Source organism: Chamaea fasciata, unplaced genomic scaffold, assembly GCF_029207755.1.
Source record: "Chamaea fasciata isolate MVZ Bird 193981 ecotype frontalis unplaced genomic scaffold, bChaFas1.0.hap1 SCAF_1, whole genome shotgun sequence".
Classification (NCBI taxonomy): domain Eukaryota; kingdom Metazoa; phylum Chordata; class Aves; order Passeriformes; family Sylviidae; genus Chamaea; species Chamaea fasciata.
Window position 1 is genome coordinate 74,394,603 of NW_027094086.1, and position 23,781 is coordinate 74,418,383.

Consider the following 23,781-nt stretch of genomic DNA (forward strand, 5'->3'; position numbering starts at 1 on the left):
ATATAATGTCTAAATGCACTTAACCAAAGCTTAAGCCTCAGGGTGCTAGAAACATTTAATGTGAGAAACAAGGTCAGCATTTATAGCATTGAGTTGATAAACTAGTTTTAGAAAATGAGTTATTATCAACACATTTTTAAGTCAGGTCTGATATTGATGTTGGAAAATATTTTAGCTGGACAGAAATCATATTTCCAGTTATATAACTTCTGCAGAGAGAGATGCATTTCAATGGCAGATGGAATTGATTTTTTTTAAAATAAATCAAATGTTCGTGACTGGCTTGGTGGACTGACCTTCTTAATGTGGATCATTGTCATTTTAATAGAAAGGAAATAAAATGAGGTTGGCTACAAGTGGATGAGGAAGAAAGCTAGATGGTGGAAATTTTGCTGCTGAAGTAGGTTTCAAGTGTACAGAAGGTGCCTAACCTGAAAGTTGGTCATTAAAAAAAGATACTATATATTGCAGGCAGGATTGTTATTCAGGGCTGACCCAGTAGTTAGCTGTCAGATCTCAAGGAATGCAACTAAAATGCTTAGTCCCCCATCACCGTAGCATTATAGAGGAAGATAGTGTCATCTATTGGCTCGTTATTACGCTTCTGTGGATTTGAAATCAATCAGTTTGTCAAATCAGGTAAGCAGAATGCAAAAACCAGTGACTATCTCTGTTTAACTGGCAGTTTACAGTGTAAAAGCCCCTGCAGCAGAGCCACTGGAGTAAGGGAGATGAACTCCCTTCCTTTTCTTTTGGCCAGAGCCTACAGTTACTCCATTGTAGGGATTGCCACATGATGGAAAACCCATCCTTTAAAAAATTATACTGAGAAGTTTTACGCTAAGGTGATCTCTTGAGAGGGTGCAAAAAATTGAGTAGTGAAAGAAAACATTACATTAAAATGTAATGTTCAGAACTGTAATCATATCACTTCACTGACTTCCAGAAATAGAGATAAGTAGTTTTTCATGGGTGGTGTTTTGAAGGGTTTTACAACCTAATGTCTGTTACCATGTGTTCTCTGTGATAATCAAACCTGTCAGATATAAATTAACTTGTGTATTTGCTCACCTGCAATGAGGAAGGACTTTCCCAACACTGAATTGCAGTATTTGGAAGACTGAAGTTTCTCTCCTATGTTGCCAAGAGGAATCGGAAACCACTTGAATCAAGTGCAGCTAAACCTATCACGGTCATAATAGCTAAAAACAGTATAATAAGCAGAAGTATTTGTGAAATTACGTTTTCTGTGATACCTGCACTGATTAATGCCATGTGATTAATTAGGAATGGCAATATCAAAACTGATCCCTCTTGGGCTGCTACTGCTGTTTTACATATAGGAGCAGTGGAAGTCACTGCGGTCAAAACCAAAACAAATGTTGAGTGTAGCACCTGACTTCAGTTGTCTTCATCTGAAGAAGAAAGTAGTTTCACCTATTTGGTGAAATCCCTTTTAGAAGCTGTTTTACTTTGCTTCCTGTCAGAGAAGATAGATGTGTTCCTGGAAAGATGATTTATTGTGGGCTGTAGTTTGCAAGCATAGCATTTTTTGTCTAACCATCCATTATGCTTATTGTAATTCTCGGCCTCCCAAGTAGAATGCCTTATTTGTCTGAAAATTTGTTACAGTTCCTCTAACAGACTATGACTGTATCTGTTGGATTTTTGGCTTGTTAAAAGGGCACAAACAACATTTCATACACGGACCTCCAGGATTGGCCAGTTTTCTTGGATAGAATGTTTGAAATTACAGAGAGCTGTCATTCTCTGTTAACCTTTGACTGAAAATTATTAAAGGGAAGTGGATGCAAGTGGCTAAACAGTTGGGTTTCCCTTGACAGGAGTAAATAATCCTACTAGTAAATAATCCTAGCAATTTATAATGTTTTACTAGAACCTTACAGTTTTGATCTAGTTGGTTAACTCAAGATTTAATTGTTGAAAACATTGCTGTGATTTAATGGTCAAAAAAGAATTTTTAGATCTTCTTTATACATTTACAATGCTATATCTCCTCTGGTACTTTTTTTTTCAGAGGTCAATTTATAGGCCTGTGATACTGTTGGCATTTAATTATGCCAGTCTATTGCAAATATTGCCAATCTGTCTACATCTGTTTAACAGCTTGATGAAATCACCTTGATTTTTAACAGGAAGATTAATAGTGTGATAAATACCTGAGGTTTTCTGAAATGATTCACCATTTCCTCTAATTGTTCCCTGTTTTAAGCGTAAGATCGTTTCTGGGTGAAACAAAAAAGAATACAACCATGAGAAATACATTTAGGAAATGTATTTCCAGGTGCTCAGTGGTAACTGTAGAAAGCCGATCTGTGGACTTGGACTGTTGGAACAGGTTTTGAAAACTGAACAACAGCAAGGAACGTCTCCATGCACCATGAAATTGTCATGTTGTACTTTCCTTGCCAGGTCCAAAGATAAAATAGACTTTAGGAGCAATCAGTTCAAGGGGAAAGCTCTTGAGACAGTGAATTAGGGGATGTCCAAGAAAGTTAGTTAACAGTTAATCTGCAGAAAAAATGCCAAATAGCAATGCAAAGGAAAGCAAATGTCCCGCTAGACTTCAAATAAGAGGTGGACATTGAGGGCCACAAGTAGTGCTGCTGCAGCATTAACAAGAGGAAAATAAAGAAGGAAAAAGTACTGCTGCAGAGTGGGGTGGCTGGTTTAATTTCCACTGATGCAGAGGTTGAGTTCCTTGATACCTTGTTTTCCACCACGAAGATCTACCAGGTGTTTGTACCTACAAAGAGGATTCAGGGAGGAGATGATCAATTAGTAGTGGATTGATGCAGTGTGGGAACTGGGTCGTTGATGGCAGCCGTGTATAGAAATTGCTGCCTGTCCTGTTGGACAGTAAAGATGAGCCAGCAGTGTGCTCTAGCAGGGAGGAAGGGCAGCAGTGTCCTGGGCTGTGTCCACAAGAAGTTAGCTGGTAGATTGAGATGATCAGTTTTCACACAGTATTCACTCTCTGGAATACTGTGTTGAGTCCAGCTGGTGAGCCACCAACATTGTTGGGGTGGACATATAACTATGTGAGGAGAGGCTGAAGTTCAATCTGGAGACAAGGCAGCTTCAGGGGTACCTAATTGTAACTTTCTGCTCCTGAGAAAGAGAAAGCTGAGGAATCTGGTTCTTCTTACATGTGGTGGGAGGAACAAGAAATAGTCATGAGCTGAAACATGGCAGGTTTTCACTGCAAGGGTAGTTAGGCTCTGGAAGAAGTCACCCAGAGAGTCTGTGGAATATAGCCCTGGGAGATTTCCAGGACTCAATTGCATTAAACCCTGAGCAACCTAGTCTGACCTCAGAGCTGATCCTGCTTTGAGCAGGAGACTGAGCTGTGAGCCTCTGAAGGGTCCTTCCAGTCTGAGCCATTCTGTGTTTGGAGCCAGGATCCACATTACACAGAGCCAGTGGGAGCTGCTTTGGCTTTCAGGGTCCTAAAATGGACCTGGGTACCCTTGCTACCTGAGAATTTTTGGTTTGTTTCCAGTCTCAGGCTTCTGTTCACCTAAAGTAAAGAAAGAATTTCAGTATTCACTGACATTTATTGTTTTTAAGCAAGAATGTACTCAGAATTAAATTCAAATAAGATTTAATATTAAAAAAAAAGATTTGCAGAATGAGAATTGCTTCTGTGACTAGTAAAAAGTTTACCTGTAATCTGCAAATCCAAATATCTCTTACATGCTTGTGTAAACCGAAAAGAATGATTTAGAAATTTTATTGGGAAAAATGGAGTGAATTCTAACTTGATGATTTAATACTGCGATGCTGCTTCAAGAAAAAATAGAAAACCAACATGGGGATGAAGACTCTATGAAAGGACATGGAAAATGAGGACAGTGGTTGCTTTATAGCTTCACCATGTGTGTTGCTGCTTTCTCTAGGTATGCAGGCTGTTGCAACAGGATGTGGGTTTGTGCCTTGGAGACTTGTCTGTGTGTGCCCAGGAGTGAGCGAGCGGCTGGTGGTCTCTCAGGGTTACAGGCAGACACAGCTGGGCTCCTTCCTCCCCGTCCCCATGGTGCGAGCACCCAGGCTGTGCCAGGCAGTTGCTGGGTAGAAGTGAATAGTTGCTGGCCCAAATGTGCCTTCCATTGCAAATGAAAGAGTTTGCTATGTGATCTGTGTTTAGCTTGGAGTTAGGTAGCGTGTATTAGGCTGTCTTCCCCCCCCCCCCCCCATTCTTTGGGGGAAAATAGTTTCTTTGATAGGTTTGCCCACATGATGTTGGCAGGGCCAGCTGTAGTACTGCACAGATACTTACTGGCCTGTCACAGTGAGCTGCATTCATATTCAGCAGTAAACCCTGGCACCCTGTTCTAAGTTGAATTGCTTACATAGTTGGCATAGTCTCACTGAAGTAATTGCTGATGTATGGAGCAATGTTTCGTGGTAAAACACTCTTTCAAGTGCCTGAGTCATGTTAGAGGCATGTTGTCTGGAAACTGCTGAAAGAGATTCCTTGTTGGTTTCCTTTGTACTCTCATTTCCTGAAGAAGAATGAGGGGTTTATTAATTTTCTTCTTGTGTAGACTGACATGGAATTGTGGTGGCCCTCAGCTAGGACAGGCTGTGTCCTAGGTTATTTGGGAAAGGTATTAGTGCTGCAGATTGACATGCTGACTGTGACACAGATCAAAAGCTTTCCCTTTTGTGTAGCTGACTGCCAGTGACACACTTTCTGATATGTGCATCAGGAAGCATTCTGCTACATGATGAGCACAGGAAAATGGTAGAAGGAGATTCTGTCCTTCTTGATTTGCTTAAAAAAAGGCTTTTCTTAGTTATTTCTTCTTTCTTTTTTTTTAATGAGCTAATCTGCTGTTAACTGTTTTAACAAAATTATGCTGCTTTGTTTGGAAGTCCTGGAAACCAAAGGCAGGGTTTGCAAAGTATTGGCAAATTATGCAGGAGTTATCTGGCGTGTTCCTAATTTTGCTGTATAAGTTGTTAAACAAGTCTGCGGAAGACTAGTGCTGACAGGAGGCTGGAGTCTTTGTCTGCCAAAATACTTCTGCTGTACAGTACAGCAGTAGTATTCCACAGAACAGTGTGAGAGAAAGGACTGTCTTAATTTGAGGTCATCATCTTAAATATTTGTCTTTGAGTTCTTTCAGCACTGAAATGGCAGTGCCTAAATTAAAGCAAATAAATGTATTACTTTTTTTCATGATGTAAACTGAGTAACTTAGGTAATGCAGAGGCCAAATCAGAATTCTGCTTTTACTGAAGCATTAAGACAGCTGCCTGTGAATAGGGCTTAAACCGTAGTCTGATAAGATGTGGCAATTCACAAGACCTGTCCTGGAGTAGGGACATTGAGCCAGTTTGCCCAGAAATACTTCAGTTAACAGCCTGGATTTCATGTGCTAGCACATGTGTAGCTGTTGGGAAATTGCTGAAATTTTTACATTGTTTTTCATGTGTTTTTTGTTTGTTTGTTTGTTTGTTTTTTTTTGTCAACCCATCCAAATGAGCCAGTTTCTTTTGTCTGAGTGCAGTAATCCCTCATTCTCCTAGATGGCATTAAGAAGTTTAAATTCATAGATTATATTGTTCAGGTATGTTGAATTTTGATTTGAGATGTAGAAAGAATTAAACATGATTTTTAAGGTGAAGTCAGACAGAATGTTTTGTTCTTCTCTGTATTTATCTTACATTTTATCATCTGGTGCTGTAGGCATGAGTTGTTTGTTGCTCATCCTACTAATGTTTAGTTTGTTCTTAATTAAATTGTTGATGGAGAGTGTTATCTAAATCTTAGGTATGTCTTATGTTGAAATGATGAATTTATCAGCTAGTTAATAATTGTGCAGGTTATTGGTTTATATCTTAGAGTAGTAACTAGACAGAATACTGGGGTGTTGGTAGGGGTTTTTTGGTTTTGCTTTGGCATGGACTTTCTTGTATTTTAGAGATCAGGGTAAACTTAAAATGTATCACTTCAGTTCTCATTTTCTAAGGCTGTGTGTATGCTGACTTCAAATCATGGCAGTATCTTCTTCAGGAGGATAAGCATGTCAGAAACTGGGGTAAGGATGTTCAGGTATAATTGAAGGATTCTATTTCAAGTAAATAGAAGCAGAGATGAAATGATTAGGGGAATAATTTTAGACCTAGTTCCATACTTACGCAGGATCTCCTTGCTAGCAAGTTCTCGTGTACACAGAGGTATTTTGAGTAACAAATCTAGATCATATAATTCATAAAAACAAAAGACTAAATTTATAGTTGATCTAAATACAAAAATACCTGCAGATCCTTGAAGCTGGCAGCTCTAAAGGTGGCAGTAGTAACTGAGAGTTGTTAGTGGACATCCAGCTAGTGTACAGATTCTACAACTGAAATAGTAGGCTTGTGTAAGATGAGTGGGTTGACTGTTGAGTTTGAATTACATGTCGTGTTTTGCTGTTAGTGGTGGGTGGCTTAAGTCCAGAACTCAGGTGGTGAACTCTGTTACTCAGTTTTATTGGAGTGCCATTGCCTAAAGTAAAAGCATTAGAAAGTTCAGTTTATTAAACCGAAATTTTAGATAAGGAGTAAGGAAACATAAAAAAATAATATTTTTCTTGCCACAGATAAATACACAAAAGATTAATAGCTGTTATATACAATAGTGGTCCTTTCAATTACTGAGTTTTGCAGTTACAACATTCCTAGCACGTCTTCAGGCTTGTATGTAGCCAGGAAGGAGACTTTGTTTTTAAACTGTCCTCTGATCTGGGAACAGTTGCATCTGGGTATTACATAGGATTAAATAGCAATCATTGTCAAAGCCTATTTGGTAGTAAATCCAGGCAGAGCAACTGTTAAGCAAACTGACAGTCAAGCAAACAGTACAGGCAGAAGATACATGTTGACAAAGATGACTTGGATTTGGGACATGTACTGTACCTTTTTTCATCTGACTGCTCAAACAAGATTGAAAAATGTTTTGACTTGGAAGTAGAAGATAGAAACCTAGCATTTATGGCAACTACATCAAATTCACTGAGGTCTTGAACTCAAATCTGAGTGTTTTGAAATAGGGGTTCATGCTTCCTGATAAGGCATAAGGGTTTAAATTGCTAGTGTTCCCCAGTACTGTTTAGCTTATCCATTCTGTTGGCCACAGATGTATTAAGTATCTGGGAGTATGAACAATGTGTTCTTATAAATGGGATGCAGAACAAAAAACTGGTGTACTGATACTTCTGAATGGTAAGTCACTTCACTATTTCTTGAACTTTATGTTGTACTAGCATATTATTGTATAATACTCAAAATGAAATTGAATATGTAGCTGTAATGTGGTAAAATCATCTCTACTTCTTAGTTAATGACCTTGTAAGATGGAGAAACAGAAAACATAGCTATGGTGGGTGAATCTTGACAGTACTTGACAATGTGTCAAAGCAATTCTGTATTCTTTTACTCTCCAAATAGATGTGGGTAACACTTCATGTTTTAGCATGATGTAAGTGATAATGGCAGCTATGGTATTAGGTGTCAATCAAAATAGTGTGCTTGTAATATTAGTCATCCACTGAAGGGAGCATAAATGCAGATACTGAACTCATTATGAAGAAGGAATGCCTGTGGTGTGTTCGGGGTGAATACCACTTCCAAGTAAAGGATGAAGAGTCTAGAGATAAAGGATGTACACAGATAAGCAAATGGCTGCCTGTGTCAAAACAGCATTGCTCACCTGACAACTATTTGTTTAAAGATGATCTTTGAGCCAGTTTTTTTCTTGCTCTAAAGCTGCTATTCTAGAGAGTGAAGAATTCAGAGGATGGCATTGTGTCTGACTGGTGTTATGCAGTAATTCTGGCCTCTGTAATTGGATCCGTGGCTTTCCGACAAGTGCTCCTGTCTGCTATAGGTTAATATTATTGTAATGCAGGATTTCCATGATGCTTCCCTTACAAAAAAATATGTATGTCTTCTTGGAAACAAAGAGAGCCACTGAAGATCTTTCCCAGCTGAAGGCGCTAGCTGGCATATGACGTAGAGTTATCTTTACAGGTAACAAACTGGGTATGCCACAGTATGTTAAAATCCAAACTCAGTTGAGCTATTGATGTGTGGTACCCCTGAATAGAAATGCATGGGTGCAGTTGGTTTACGTAACTAATTTCCTGTGTGTTTAATGGGCTGGAATTTCAGAACTGGATTAGCTCAATGGTCAGTTACTAGAACCAGCTCTTCACTAATACACTGCTGTTCTGCTGTACTTTATCAGTGTGCAGAGATATCACGCATGTGTTGAGTAAGTAGATCATATTTTCTCTTGGTTTTTCTTGATTGTCAGTTTAAGCATAAGGGACTTTTTTAAGTCCACATTATATGTATCTTTTGCTGTGTGGCAAGCACTGTTATAGGCATATGGGTTAATTATAGGCAGTCACTGTTGATATCCCTGTGCCTTCCTGTTGGAGATGCACATACCCATGTGGATGAAGTGCTCTGATGTTGACCAGTAACTTCCATTAAGGAAGACAAAGATGAATATTTCAGCCTACATTGTTTTAACAATATAATATGTAAAGTGAGTTATAGATATTTGACTTAACATGGTAATAGTAGACTACTGACGTGATACTGATTAATCAAACTAAGAATTCCCAGCCTGCTTTTGGTAATTACTGTAAAACTCTGGCTTAAACTGGCACTGCCACTAAAAGGGAATGTTTGCTGAGTTATGCTCATGACAGTGCAGTTGCATGGAACTTGACAGAACCCATTCCTTGGCTTTTGGTGTGTGTCAATGCATGTGTGCACATATTTGCCCCCACAACCATTTCATGAGCTACCAATAACTGCACAGATGTCTGTGCCAGAAGAATTAAAATATTTTAGTTTCGTAGTGGACTTCTGGGTTACCACTTTGGTTAAGTCTTAATGCTTAATAATTAATTACCTCCTTTTCAGAAAACTACAAGTAACTTTTCTCTGAATCTTTGTCCACCAGCTGCCAATATTTGCTTCCTGCCTACCATAACTGTATCATATTGCATTAATATCTTTGATAGAAGAAGTTACAATGCCTGGTATAATGAAGCCTTCAATTCAGTTGTAATCTGTTGGCAGGTGCTGATAAACTACCAGGTAGCAACACAGGGCTAAACTGGTGAAATTGAAGCAGACTGGAAAGTTTTGCTTCCTATCTAGAGGCTCTGTAGCAATTCTTTCTTGTTATAACTCTAATCTAAGAGTGATTCAGTTATTTGGATATAGCAAAGCAAATATTCGGTGGAGATAAAGGGCTATTGTTCAGAATCATAAGCCATTTCAAATAGTTCAACAGCAACAAAAACCAGGAAATCACAATAAACTTTACTGTCACATTTAATTGGAAGCCTTTATGAGAAATCAAATTCTTAAATACCAGCGCCTTTTAATGGGGAATAGTGTGCTCTAAATTGGAAAGTTAAAAAAAAAGTCTGACATAGTCAGGGAGCTTATATCCATAGAAAGTCATTGAGCCAAAAAACCTGACGTGTGACAGTTCAAAAAAATCTGGATGTAAGAACAGACATTTGAAAAGTGATTTTAATGGCAGTCAATTACCCAAAGAGGTCAAAAGCAGGCCTTCTGTAAGGATGGGATTATCTCACATCTGCCAGCAGCCCTCACATTTGGTAGGGAACTTAAGCTTCTGATATTGGCCCTGTTTCAGAACTCTTCTGGACTCATTCAAGGTATTTTCTCATAAATCCAAATAAACTTCAGCTTTGTTGATTTTGAATCTTAAGTGAACTTCCTTTACAAAACAAAGCTATCAAGAAGGCAAGTAGAGATGCTGGATTGTGGTGCTGTGACTTGGGTTCTCAATATTATCATGCATATCATTATTTCAAGCATAAGTGACAGAGTAAGTCCTGTTCAAAGTTTTTCTTTTTAGAAGTCTCAAGTACTTCATAATTGGTTTCCACAGATGTTGAGATGATAGTACCACTTTGTCTGCTTTGAAACCAGGACATTTTTGTTGTTGCTGACAGTATTAGTGTTCTGACTAATATATCCTGCTAGCTTGCTTGCTGCTCCTTCTTTCAAGGGTTAGAAGCCATGGAGTTTGTGCTTGATGCTCAGTTACTGAATTCAGAACTCAGTTGACACTGGAAATGTATTGACTGGAGCTAATTGGGATAAATTTGTATACAACTGAGTTGTGTGTGGCAATGGACTAAGTCTTGTTTCTGATTCTCAAGGGAAAGGAAATGCACTGAGTCAGAGCATCTGCTGGAGTGAAGGGTCTCCAGACATCTTGTACTGCTGTACATGTTCTTCAGGTTCTGTTCAGTAACTTCTGGACTAGTCCTCCTGATACGTGTAAATGGCTAGTAGATAAAATGCTCCATTCTACTTTTATTACCCTTATAGTCAGGTACTGCCAATGAACTGACCTTTTGTCAGCATGAGCAAGGTTGACGCAGTGGTAGTGAGGATAAAGTGTATCAGGAGAACTGCATGTAGAAAGGACTTGGGAAGAAACGTTTTTAAATACCAAATGCATTACTTGCTGCTAGTTGTATACACTTGTGCTGAGTTAGGGAAGCATAAAAAGGAGGCTGTTAGGTGTTTCTGCTGTGGACGCTTCCGAGGGAATCTGTTGCGGAGAAGTTTCAGTCCAGGTCTTTGCAGGCTAACTGTGTGCCAGTACATAATGCCAGACTCGGGACACTTCCCCCTGTGTTGAGTCCTGAATACATTCATTATCTGTCTGTACCAAAATGGCTTGTGCTGAAAAATGATGTGCTACTACTTCCTGTTCAAGCTTACAATAGCTGCTAGGCAAAAAAAAAAGACTCAGTAAACCTCTGACATGAGTTAATATCACAGGATTTTTCTTATAAATAATAATAGATATCAGAGTTGGCGATTTGAATTGGATGTCAGGGTATTGGAGCTCAAAAGCAAGTAAGAATGACTTGTGTGCAACAAAAGTGGCTCTATACCAAAAGTACTTTAGTAAAGAGTGCTTCTTTAATAATGTACAAAAATAAAAATATTTGCCAAACTAAACAATATAGCAACTGTTGCTGTACTGATGCCATAAACTTGTGTTTTAATGTGATGGGAAGGGTTGGGTGTGTAAATAATAAAGATGAAAACAGCTTAAAAGAAATATAATTCCCCTTTTGTAACTGTTCTACTCTACAGAAGGTAATATTTCTAATTAAGCTTGCTAGGTCACTTACAAGTACACCTATAGACTGCTAATTGGTTTTAGAGTTTAAAATCTTCAGAGACAACTTTGTGAATCTATAATGTCAGGAACTGAAGACTTGAAGGCAGAGGCGTTGTTAAAATCTTACCTAGTGCTTTTAAAATACGTTGTAGACTTCTGAAGTAATGGATTCATACACATGCCAAAGTACTTTGCTGCTTTTTAATGCAATTAAAATGTTAGCTCCTATTGTTGTCTCAAAGAGCTTTTCCAGGAAATCATATGCATTTAGAATTTTCTTGTGGAGTGAGTCAGTTGTAGTAGAAGACCAAAAAAACCATTTTAATTGAGCTTAAATTAGGTCAGTTTTATGAACTTAATTAAAATACTGTTAACTTCCAGTGGTTGAATCATTGTCGTTATCCTGATTTGCAGATGGTATCACAGAGTATCTATAGGAAACTGCGTAACGCCTGGTAAGTCTCAGCATGTTCTTTAAGGGCATGGATCAGAGGTGCTTGAACATGCCCATGTGAGGAATGCCCTCTATTGAAATAAAATAATATGGAAAACATTTGATAGTGTTGATATTTAGCAGGTAGTGTTACGGAGGTGAATGGCTGGATAGTTTGGGCATATAGCATCTTTGTATAATCCATGCTCTAGAAGACTGAAGGGTAAAGCTGATGGGTGAATGCTTGCTGTCTGCTAACAGAAAAGTAACTGTATTTGTTATTTCAATGGGAGCAACAAAATCAGCATCCATAGTTATGGTGTGAAAAATTTGAGCATGCAGTAGTGAATGCTCACAACTATTAGGCTGCATTTGTTGTGCTGTCAAGTAGTAGGAAGTAGTAAATTGCAGTCAAGTTTAAATAGCTTTTTACTAGTTTGGTCTATAAAATGAGCAATATTTCATACATGATCTTATTTTAAGTTGAAGGAGAACTTGATTAGTGCACTTGGGAGTACAGTGCAGCACCCCTACTTTCAAATAACTGTTTTCCCAAAGAAATATTAATGTGTTTAATTGTAAGAAACGTTATTGTAACACCAGTTGTTTGATGATGCGTGTGAATATTAAAGAAACAGTTATCTAAATGTCTTTGGAACATTGTATGTACAGATTTCTGTCCTAAGTAGCGCCGGGAGCTGCTTGCTTCGTCTCGTATTGCATATGCTACATATCCTCACACTTAATAAAAATGAGATTGAAGCCTATTTATAACCTATCATAACTTGAGGATAGGTGAGCTGCTGAGAAATGCTGGATTTGGGTGCTGAGCTGGGGAGTGTGCTTCTGACCAGTCGTGAAAATGCACATGCTGCATTTATAGTAACATGTAGCTGTCTGCAGAAATGGAAGAAAGTGAAGGCAAGATGTTAATCTTCTCTCATTGCAATAACGTAGGCGCTGAGTAAGTTGGAGTTCACGAAGAAAACCCAGCCTTGATTTAGGTTAAATTTGTGTACTTCAGTAACTCTGTTAAATGTAGCTCTAATGAGATTCGGGCTGCTTGCCTTTGTCATCTGAAAGAGATAATCTGCTAGAACAAATTTGATAAATGAAGAATGAAATCTCCCTTTCTTAGTCGTGACAATCTGCAAAATCCTTTCTGTTTGTTCTTGCCTGAAATCCGCTCATAAAGCTAAACGTGCTAAGGGTCTTTTTCTTTCTAATGAAATTTCCCAAAGGGATCAGCTGGGGAGGCATTTCGGCAGTGCGGGGAGAGGAAGGTTGACGTGCTTCTTTTTCTGCCTCCGTGCGGTTTGGGGGATGGATGCGGGGCTGCAGCTCTGGCAGCTCCCCCGAGCTGCGCGGTGGCTCAGCCCTGCACAAAGGCGGTGATGTAATGCGGTGCCGTAATGCGCTGCCGCCTGCGCTGCGGCGGCCCGGGGAGCCGCGCTGCCGCCCGCCCCCGCCGCTGCCCCGCGTCCCTCCCGGGGCGGCCATCGCCTTCTCTGCCTTCTATTGTCTTAGCACACCTTCCCCCCCGCCGCCCCCCCCGCTCCCCACCCCCCCCCGCCTTCTTTCTTTTCTTTTCTTTTTTTTTTTTTTTTTTTTTTTTTTTTTTTTTTTTGCAATGAACGCGGCGTGTGTGGTGAGAACACACACCTGCTCGGAGTAATTCAGGCTAGAATTTCTAACGTAATCCTTGAGCAAACGAGACGTGTGTTGGACATCCCTTTTGGTGTTCCGTGCTAATCTTGCTCTCCCTTAAAGGCGGAGAGGGAGGGAGACAGGTTGCTGTTAGCAACCGCTCACATCCTAAAAGTGAAATACCCAAGCTTTAATTCCCCTGCGGACTCCTCATTGCTACTTTTTTTTTTTTTTTTTTTACGAATTGGTTCATTCTAACCAATATGTTAGCATATGTTAATCAGTCTTTTAAGTAAAATCAGCTGAGTAAAGAGATAGAACAGGGAGATGGTCTGATGTAGTAGTTTATTTGCCCCCTTCTAAATGCTTCTAACAGCCACACGTCTGAAGTTTAAAGGTGGTATAAAACAAGCTGTGGACAATGCTTTTTCTCTGTCACATGTCTGCATAGGAACTTGACTGTTTTGGCAACGCAACATGAAGAAAAGCATTCCCCCTTCTTACTCACACAGATCTCATGTATGTGCATTGTAATGTGTTAGAGAAGCTGGGATTCATCCTACATTTCCTGTGTCTCAAAGCTTTTGGAGCTCAAGCTCCTTACAGCTGCAAACTAATAAAATGGGAATTTGAAGGAATGAGAGCTGTGCACAAATCAGGTTATTTGGCATACATCTTGTTGCAAATGGCTAGTTTTTCCACAGAAGGAATATGAAATACCTGCAAATAAAGGAAGGGGAGGGAGGAGAAATATTCAACAACAACAAAAAAAGGTCGTTTAAGTACTAATGTCTCAAGGTATGAATTTAACTGAGTCTAATTTTTACATACGTATTTCCATAAGGTGAAGAAAATGTTGTAAAAGTGTGTGCGTATTTTTTTTTAAAAAAGGGCGGGGAACAGGAAAAATACCATAACCAATAAATGCCTAATATTGGGATCTGTGAATGGTAGAAAGCCCAAAAGTAATACTTTATGCTATAAAAAGGTATTTTTACTGAAGAATATGCAATCTGTTTTCCAGTATCTTTGATTGATTTCAGGGCTGATGGAAATAGTTCTTCCTGTTGTTGCTCAGGATAAAACAATGCAGGATGATTTTCAAGCTGGTTTAAGTTGCTTATTTTTACTGCCCTTGCTGTAGTCTTCATCAGTTTCACTGTGGAAAGAGATTTCTCCAGATGGTGGTTTGGAACAAGAGCCAAAGGACATGATCTAAAACGTTATGTTCCAGCTGTTGCTGCACAGAATTTAGAAGCTACTGCCTTCCACTTGATGTGTGTTTTGAACAGAAAAATCAGTAAGATTGCTTACAGATCTTGTTGTTAAAACAACTGTGTGTTAAACCAGTCTTTTATAGGAGGCTGGGTGCCCTCCTGATAGCCCTGAGTGTAGACCCCTTAAGCCCGTGAATGTCTGTAGCAACAGTGAACAGGGAAAGTGTCTGACTGCAGTGGGGGCTGTGTGCCACCCTGACAAAAAGGTTTGCTACCTCAGCAGGGCAGTGAATTGAAGTATCACAGCACTCACAGATGGATGAGCAGTTCCCACCAAAACAAATGAACTTCCAGCAATGTCGGCAGGACAGCAAGAACAAATTGAACATTGTTAAGGGACAGAAAAATTTAGGAACACAGCTCCTCTCATTTAAAAGGGGAAAACTGGTCAGATTTTGATTGTCTCATCTTAAGTTGCAGTTGAAAAAGGGACCCTTGTCCTTTTGTCTTACACATTTCATAGGATCAAAGGGTAATTCAGGTTGGAAAGAACCTCACTACAAAATACGGATAACTCTAAGGTTCTTGTTATATATTTAAAAGGAAATCACAGATTTTTAGCAATGATTTAGCATTTGGAATTTTCTTTAACTTAGATTCTTAATACATCTTTTCAACAGGTTTTGCCGTATACACCTGAGGTGGCTAGTTTCCTGGTAATTGCTCCTAACTGAGGAATAGCAGAGCATGCCAACTTCCAAGAAAAGCAGGGTTATACAGTCTTGTGAAGTTGATCTTGTCTGAGTATTTGCTGTCAACTACACTAGCAGTCTTCTCTTGTCCCACATCTCTCTGCATGACATTGTGCTTCTCTCACAATTTGCAGAGATGGGAGGTGTGTCCTGCTGTCAGGGCAAAGCAGAGAGCTGTTGAAAATGCTAAGAGAGAACTTCTTAACACTTAGCAAATATTCCAAAACCTGAAAGTGAGTTAGAGCTAGTAAACTTCGAATGAATCTCGTTTTCTTATTTCAGGGCAATTTCTCAGCTGTCTGTTTCTGTGAGGTCCTGGTTGCCACTGTCTACCAGCTTGGTACAGGTGTGGTGCAGTTCCCCACAGCACATATAGAGTGCATAGAATGCAAAACAAAGTGGGAGTAGAAGGGACATTTCTGTGAGCTACTATGATGTAAGTGGGAGTTTGAAGGTATAATGTATTTTGATGAGTGGGTCTTGAGCCTGATCAGAGCTGGACAGAGTCAAAGGTGTACTCCTGGAGTTACTTTGAATTCAGGACTAGGATCTTAACATTAAATGATTACATCAAAAACTTTGCCTAAGCTCATGACTAGGGCTGCTGGCACAACTCTGAAATCATGCCACTTTGATGCTATGTCACTAAACTGTGTCCTTGTTGAAGTCCCTCAGTGATTTTAGAATTCGGGCTGAGAAAAAGTAATGAATAAATTATGAATGCCAAGGTTACTAATGTTGTTGCCCAGTGATCTGTATGCTATGAAAAAACCTGCTGATAGTTCCCTGTTAGCTCTAGGAAGAAAAGTCTGCAGTCTTAAAGATGCCATAACGGGTGTAACTAAAAGTTAATGTTCCTGAGATGATTTTGAAACTGGTCATCTGCAAGCTCCTGGGGCTTGGGAAAAGATAGGAGAATTGCAGTATTTGCCATAATTTTCCTGAATTCTCTTGCTTTGTTGCAGTGTGAAAGATGGTGTGAGATTGCTGAGCAGCACTGAATGTAGGCAATGTCTATAATGGGAAGCAGTAGCAGTGCAGTTGGTGAATTGACAGCTCTGATTGCTTTATGAATCCTTTACTTGCATCCAGAAGTTAAGCCTACCATAAAACTGAAACTGGCACTTCAAATACTTGAGTTAAAATCAAGGAAAGCCATCAGTAATCCCATACATGCAATAACTTCAGTTACCTTTTGCTTGCCTTTGCCACAACTTTGGGGTATATTCTCACTTACTGATGGGTTTTTGCCATTTGCTGCTTATGAAAGTTCAGTTTTCTTTCTCACCTTTGCCTCAGTAGTCTGATTTCATTTATAAACCCGAGGATTTATGAAGTTCAACAATCATTTTTTCTGAATATGATTGAAAAAAAGAATCTAATGGTTCAGCTGATTTAATTATACTGGTGTCTCTGTAGTAACTTCAGAATAAGAATATAAAAGTTTTCACAATGCCTGCTTGTGATTCTCCTCATATCTTGTTTAAAATTGTTTTTCACTGAATAATACTTTATTTTGAAATCTACTTATTGACTGATTTTAAAGCCTCTCCATATTAAAATGGAGAATAAGAACTTGCTTTGTGGTTTCTTTATGGACAGTTGAAAAATGTGGGAGGTGGTGTGTAAGTTAACTTGCAGTTGAGGTTTATCATATGTAGTTGTTAACTGCTAAACAAAGCTGAATAAACCTGTAGGATTCTGGGACTTAAGATCTTCTTTAAAATCTTCTGGGATGTCATCATCTTGTGATATGGGGAATGAAAAAGGGCAAATAATGAAACCTAATCAGTCTATAATGCACTAATATAATTACATTTGAGCTTCTCTGTGCCACTTTTTTCCCCCCCTTCTCTTCTTGCTTGATTAACTAAGAAGCAATTTGTCTTGAAATGTAGCTAGGATAGCTGTACGAATAAAGGGAGAATAGCTCAGATTTCAGTGTTGTGTCATTGATGTAAGTCATGATGTGAAATAGAAAAAATGCCAAAGACATCAACATCTTGAATTCTTTTTGCTTAAATGTTGATTAACTACAGTTTTGAGATTTTCTGTTCCAAGATAAGTCTAAACACGAAAGGACTGACCAGTGGATGCAAGGACTTGTGGAGAATGGTCTGCGTTTGCACCTGTCTTGCTTGGGTGAAGGACATAGGTGCTTTGGTTGGGAAACTTTTTCTCACTCATGGAAGTTGTTCTATCTCTCATCTTTTAGCAGATATTTCTTTTCACTTAAGACTACCCTAGATTAGTCCGGCTGTTACCTAGTAATAGGCAGTTAGCAGTTCTGAGTGCAATTTCTAGGTGTGGGGTTTTTTTTTTCCTTCCTGTAGAACTTAGCATAGCATGTGGATTTTTGAGCAAAAGTCTATTGCATTAGGTCCATTGAAATGAATAGAATACTCTGTTGGAAAATAACTCACTGAAAGATGTTTCTTCGATTCAGCATGGGATTTCTGTCAAAGAAGGGGTGGGGGTTGAAGTCTGGTGCTGGAGTGAGCAGCCTGGCAGATGAGGCACTTGCTTTCTGTTGATGACGTAACAGGGAGTCATCCTGAAATCTGAAGAGAGCCTAAAGCATCAAAGTAATCTGGGTTGAGTCTGGCTTTTTTTGTTTGCCCCTGTTCAAAGGTATTGTTTTTACTTGCAAGCTGAAAATAAAATTACAGTTGTGTAATTAAGGGTGTGAGTTTTTAGGATGAGAGCATTCCCTTTTGGCTTTTCTTCAGCCATGTTTCCAAAAAATTTGATGTCAGTTGAGTGTGCTTGAGTGCTTGGTCAACATCTTGGCTAAGAGATGCTGCTCTTAGCCTCAATTTCTGAGTCTTTTTGTTGTCCTAATTTCCGTTCCCGTGTTTTATGTTTGTTTCCATAACTGAACGTTGCACATCACTGAAGCTACCTCTGAAATAAACACTTCCATGTTCTTGGGGTAGCAATGCTTCTTCGAGAAGCTGTCTTCAACATTGGTTTGTATCACAGTTCTGTAATCAAGGTGTTACCTTAAAAGATGTGTTTAAGGTAGTTTTATCTGCTCCCCTTAATTGTGTGGCTGACTAGTTACTGATCTTTGCAGTGCAAGATGATTAGCACAGTTACCTCGTTTCCTGCGTGTGAGGGAAGCCTCGGCACCAGGCTAATCCGGCATTTGTCTGGGCTGTGTGAGTTGCCACACTGAGTACCCATTTCCTGTTAGCCCTCTAAAGGTGACTTTCTTGCTGTATTTCCGTACCTCTGGGAAGTTTCAGCAAGCTGACTATCTGGGGAGCAGCAGAGTTCCCGGAATGCTGTGATTTCCAAGCAAGAGGGGCCCTTGTTCCACAGGGTTACTCTCTGTTCTCCAGGGCAGATGGATGGGCAGCTCGGCAGCTCGGTTGTCACCATGGGATTTGGGAACACTTGCAGTCCAGACGAGAAGGGGCTGTCCTGGCCGTTCAAATAAAGGGCTCTCTGAAACCTCGTAGGGGTGATACCTCTATCCCATAATCCTGTCTTTTCAAGGGTCTTCTAACTTGGATAAAATTATATATTGCAGCAAAACAGCTTCATACAGCATGAGAAAAAGGGTTAATATAGACAAGTCTGCTAAATTTGGCTAAGTTGATGGTGTCTTCAGGATCTGAAGTTGTGGGAGCAAAGAGAAAATTGTGTGTTTGTGGGGAAGACTTCTTAGTTTTCCAATGTATAAAACGTTTGGGTGACACTGTTTCTAGATTCTATGTTGTAAAGATCTTTAGTTCTGTGTTACAGCGTTTAAATAGCTGGGTTTTGGTAAGGCTCTGTTTAGTAAGAGACTGTATATAACTCAAGGGATTGTGTAATTCTTCGTCGGGGCTGGGGGGAAGCTCCTATATTGAAATGGACTATATAATCGTGTGTTACTTTTTCTACTGAATTATACTGAGGTTAAATATTAATTAGCATAATTTGAGCTTCTTCCCTCTTTGCTGGTAGTTAGGGAAAAGCACGTGTACGGTGTATGATACAACAGAAGGGCATATACTACCTATTAAAATGCAAAACTGTAAATTGAGTATTCCTTTAAAAGGTAGTGAAAACACGAAGGATGGTTTTCCAGGTTAAGACTGAAACGGTCTTTAAAAGACGCAGGATTTCATATCGAAAGCAACACTCTTTAAAATCAGAGTGCCTTTTTTTTTTTTTTTTCGGCGCAACAGCATAAATATCCAGGTGCCATACGGTGCTTTCAGAGGAGAGGCGCGTGGCGCGGGGACGATTCCCGCGGTATTCCCGTGCCTGCCGTGGCCGCGCGGGGCGGGAGCTGCGGGCACTGCGGCGGCGGGAGCTGCAGCCGGCCGGCCCGGCAGGGATGACATCACCCGCAGGAACATGTGATGCAGCCGGCTGGCGCGGAGGATGCTGAGCTGTGGAGGGAGAGATTGCTGCAGATATTTAAGGCATTTCATTTGAGTGTGGTAAATGCCTTTTATTTTTTTTTTTTAATTAAATTCTCAAATCCTCACATCTACGAATGTTTTGTGGAGAAGAGGCTTTAAAAAAGGGGAGGGAGGACCCACCCCAAGCTCTTAAGACCTGCTTATAATGCTGGTTTTTGTTTTATTTTTGCTTCGTTGGAGATAAAAATGATACTTTCCTTCCGTATTCACCCTCTTTGCTCTCCAGCATTCTTTCATCTGTTGTAATCCCCGCAGTCTTTTCAGTTAAGCTTTAACACTGCAGAACTGAAATAAAAATAGACTGTTTAGAGCAGCAGGAATATGATAATCCCGGGCAGTCAGCCTTAAGGATATGCAGATGCAGAACATGAGCCAAGCACTAACGTATTTGCTAGGGTGTTTACCTTGAGCGGCCCCTTAATAGTCAGAGAAATGTTAGCTAAATGTTTCTCGATTCTTACATGCCACAGGCAAAGTAAAACGTGCAGCAACTGCGCATCATCATCCGAGGTGAAGTAGTTTAAGGGCTTAGAAATCTGAGCAAGCAATTGCGGTAACATCAGTGTCTTGGGTAATTTTGAGCTAAGAGAGACAGCAAAGTACAGCACTAGTTTCTGCATGCTTTTTAGGTGAGGAGAAAGTGTTTTCTACCTCCGAATTTACTGTAAAGAAAAGGAATTGCCATGGTTGATATGAAAGTTGAGCATGCTAAATTTGCATTAAGCTTATGCTGGGTAGCTCAAAGCGCATTAAAAAAAATAAATTTAACCCTGGAAGTGTGCCTGGATGCCTTAGCAGTAAACTGAAGCCCAAATATTTCCAGGTGGAAAATGGTATTTGCTGTCATTTGGGTGGTTTATTTAAGCCAAAGCTTTTTCTTAAAGCTGTTCAGAGTTTTAGTCCATAACAAACAGAAACGTGATAGGAGAAGAACTGTAGGTAGTTTCAGTGAAAGGCTGTTAACCCACAGCCAGTTCTCTGGAGGAGTAATAATGCACGAGGTTCCTTTGGCTGTGTCTTAGATTCTTGAGAGCCCAAACTCAAACATGAAAGTAAACCCTGCACTGCTTTGCCAGTCTGGAGTTGCTATGTAATTGCAAAATACTGTCTATCATGTAGAAACCCTCCATGCTACGTGGTTACCCAAGGAACCAGTTTTCCTGGTCTAGCCTTTCTGAGAATGTGTACTGAATTTTGGGTTTGTTTTTGGTTTGTGGTGTTCATGGAAAAACAAAGAACTAACCAGGGAACTTCCATCTGGCTGGAAGTTGATTTGTTTTGTTTTCTTTTGTTTGCATTCTGTGAGTGCTGAGACAATGCCCTGGTTGAACACTTCAGTTTTGGTGAACTTCAGGGACCCATTTCAAGTTTGGGTGAACTTATTCAACAAAGTTCACCCAAACTTGAAATGACATTTGTCTGAACACATGTTTTAAAAAATCCCCAGTCGTGGATAGGCCATAGTCTTCCACAGGCAGTCCTATGTGCTGTTCACAGTTCTTTCCTTTACAAAATTTCCTGCCATCTAGTAAACCTCTTGCTGTAATTCTAGCAAGCTTTTGTCACCAGTAGGCTTTATGTGTCCTGAGGACTGCCACGTATCTTCTGCAGTTCTTCAGATAAAACAGATGCTTAGATGATGCCAGGAAAACACCTGACCCTCAATGTCCCTTGGGTGGTGTGCTTGGTGCACCCTGGGTCTGTTTTGAAGGGTAGTGCCCATAACTAGATACTGTACTGGCACAGAAGTCTCGGTACTGCTGTCTGGAGTAGGAAACCTGTGATGTAATATATGAATCCCTTAAGTATAGGTCTTACGTTACTTGCTGACACTAGTTGGATACCTTCATGTTTTCGTTTCGAAATGCAGACAGCTTTTTCATTTAAGCTCAGAACCTGAGACCAAAGGATATGAAGCTTTTGGATATTTTTGAGGAGGAAGAGCCTTAACAACACTTTTGTGCTTCAGTAGTTATAGAGAAGCAATGAGCTTCCCACTTACCCCAGCAGAGGTACTTTCTTCGGATATGGGATTATTTTAAACAACACATGAATCCAAACAGACCAGGAAGGGTTGTATAGATAAGTTAGTTGAAGATGTGTCACCCAGTTCTTCTAGTAAGATGAACAAAATCGGCCTAAACATGACTAATTCTGTATTGTACAGGTGAAATATATGGTAAAAAAATGCTTCCTAAATCTTCCTTGTCAAAGAAGGAAGAACTTTAAAATTTGGCCACAGAATTAGAGTAGTAGAAATAGGAAGCAGAGAGGGAGGGACAACCTGGTGATGTGCTGCTTTGCAGCATTGACTGTAATCACTCACATTGGACATACTCCATGTTTCATACTCCATGTATGTACAGAGTTAGTATGATCAAATGTCCTCTCAGTTGCAAAATGCTGCTCCTGTCAGGCAGCAGAAAAAAATTCTGCCTACAGAAGTGATTTAAGAAAAGTTGCATGTAAATAGTGTTGGGGATTTTTGGTGGGTCTTTTTGTGTTTTTTTTAAGGTGCGTTGGGTGTTTTTGGTGGAGTTTGTTTGGATGATTTTGTTTGTTTGTCTTTGTTGTTGTGGGGTTTTGGGTGGGGTTTTTGGTTTGGGATTTGGTTTTTTTTTTTTTAACTGGTAATTGTTCTAAGCATACCTGCTCTGTTAGCTTGATGCTCTTCCTCCCTGCTGGAAAAAAAAGAAAGAAAGTGGGATCTGGAATGCATAAAAGCCGCAGTATCCATATGATAATTTTTATTAACTGATGAAAAAGGCTAATTCTGGTATCTTGTTTTCTACTGCGGCTTGCTAACAGGCTATGCTACTGGTGTTAAGCTGGTCAGAGTGATGACTTGTCCATTAATATATTTTTAAAGTTTGGTTTATTTTTTTGGCAGACTTTTATTGTAAGGTTATCTTAATGCCTGTGATCATAACATTCAGAATGTATTCCAAAGGTAAATGTTTTTGAGTGAATTCATTAAACGTAGAAGCTGGGCTTGCCTGAAGTTTTGACTAATCATCTTCTGTTTTCTTTTTTTAAGGGTTTCGCAAAAATGATGAAATGAAAGCTATGGAAGTATTGCCAATTTTAAAGGAGAAAGTTGCATACCTTTCAGGTACAGTTATTTTCTCTTGTAGAATTCCCAACCGTGTTGTTAGTAGCGTGTAAAATGATATTTTAAATACTTTAAATATCATTACAAAATTCATGGAGCGCCAGGACAGCACTGATTTCTGTTGGATGTCCTAAACATGACATAAGCATTTTGAAAGGCGTAATAGAGGAGGTATTTGTTTTCTTGAATGTGGAAGATTGCTAGTTGTTGTCTTGGTCATGTTAAGTCTTGCATTCCCCCTGGCCTGCACATCATTATTTACGGCAACTTAGAACCTGCTGTACCAAAGTCATATTCCTTTTCTTGTTCTGGTTCTTCTGCAGCATATTCTGGAGAAACATGTCTGTTTGCAGAAGTGAACTTCAGTTGCCTGTCTTCTGAAGCACACTTAGTATTTTCTTGGTGAACTGACTTAGCATGTAATTTTAGGCAGTTCCAGCATACACATTGAATTTTGTTGGTTACTGAACAAGGAACAGCAGGAAGATTTAAAAGTGGGATTTATATGAGTTAGTATCATAACATAGTCTATAACTTCATAAGTAACTTTACTTGATGGAATGATGGGCTGAGGTGCTTAGTTTTGTAAACTGCATTTTGGTGTGACTTCCTGTTGGGATTAAGCACTATCATTCTCTTGGCCGTAATCTTAGTGTCAAATGATTTGGAGTACATAATGTCCTCTAAATATATGTCTCATATTTGAAAGTGATTTTTGGGTAATTTGTCAAGATTGTCAAAATTAAAGCTCTTGTTTGTAAATATTAAAACAGATAAAATTTTTTTCCTGTAGTTGTACTCTTTAAGAGATTTGCTGTGCATGGGTGCTGATGCTTGCAAGTACAGCGTGTAATACATAGTACTTTATCCTGTTCACTCTGCCAAGTAAAGTAGAGGTGCAAAGCAAAAAGATGTGTGGGTGAAGTTTTTTGTTTGCTTGTTTTCCTTTTTTTGTTTTTTTTTTTCTTAAAAGTTCCTAGTAAGACCAATTTT

The 23,781-nt window shown here is 39.4% G+C and overlaps 1 protein-coding gene across 4 annotated transcripts in view; it reads left to right on the forward strand.

The window, feature by feature from the left end:
* Window positions 1–23,781, forward strand: part of TRIO (trio Rho guanine nucleotide exchange factor) — a 243,846-nt gene that overhangs the window by 45,395 nt on the left and 174,670 nt on the right. For all 4 annotated transcript variants that reach the window (XM_066186236.1, XM_066186245.1, XM_066186252.1 and 1 more), the window contains exon 2: window positions 22,714–22,788. In XM_066186236.1, the coding sequence (XP_066042333.1) occupies window positions 22,714–22,788 (75 nt within the window). The remainder of the gene's footprint in view (window positions 1–22,713; window positions 22,789–23,781) is intronic.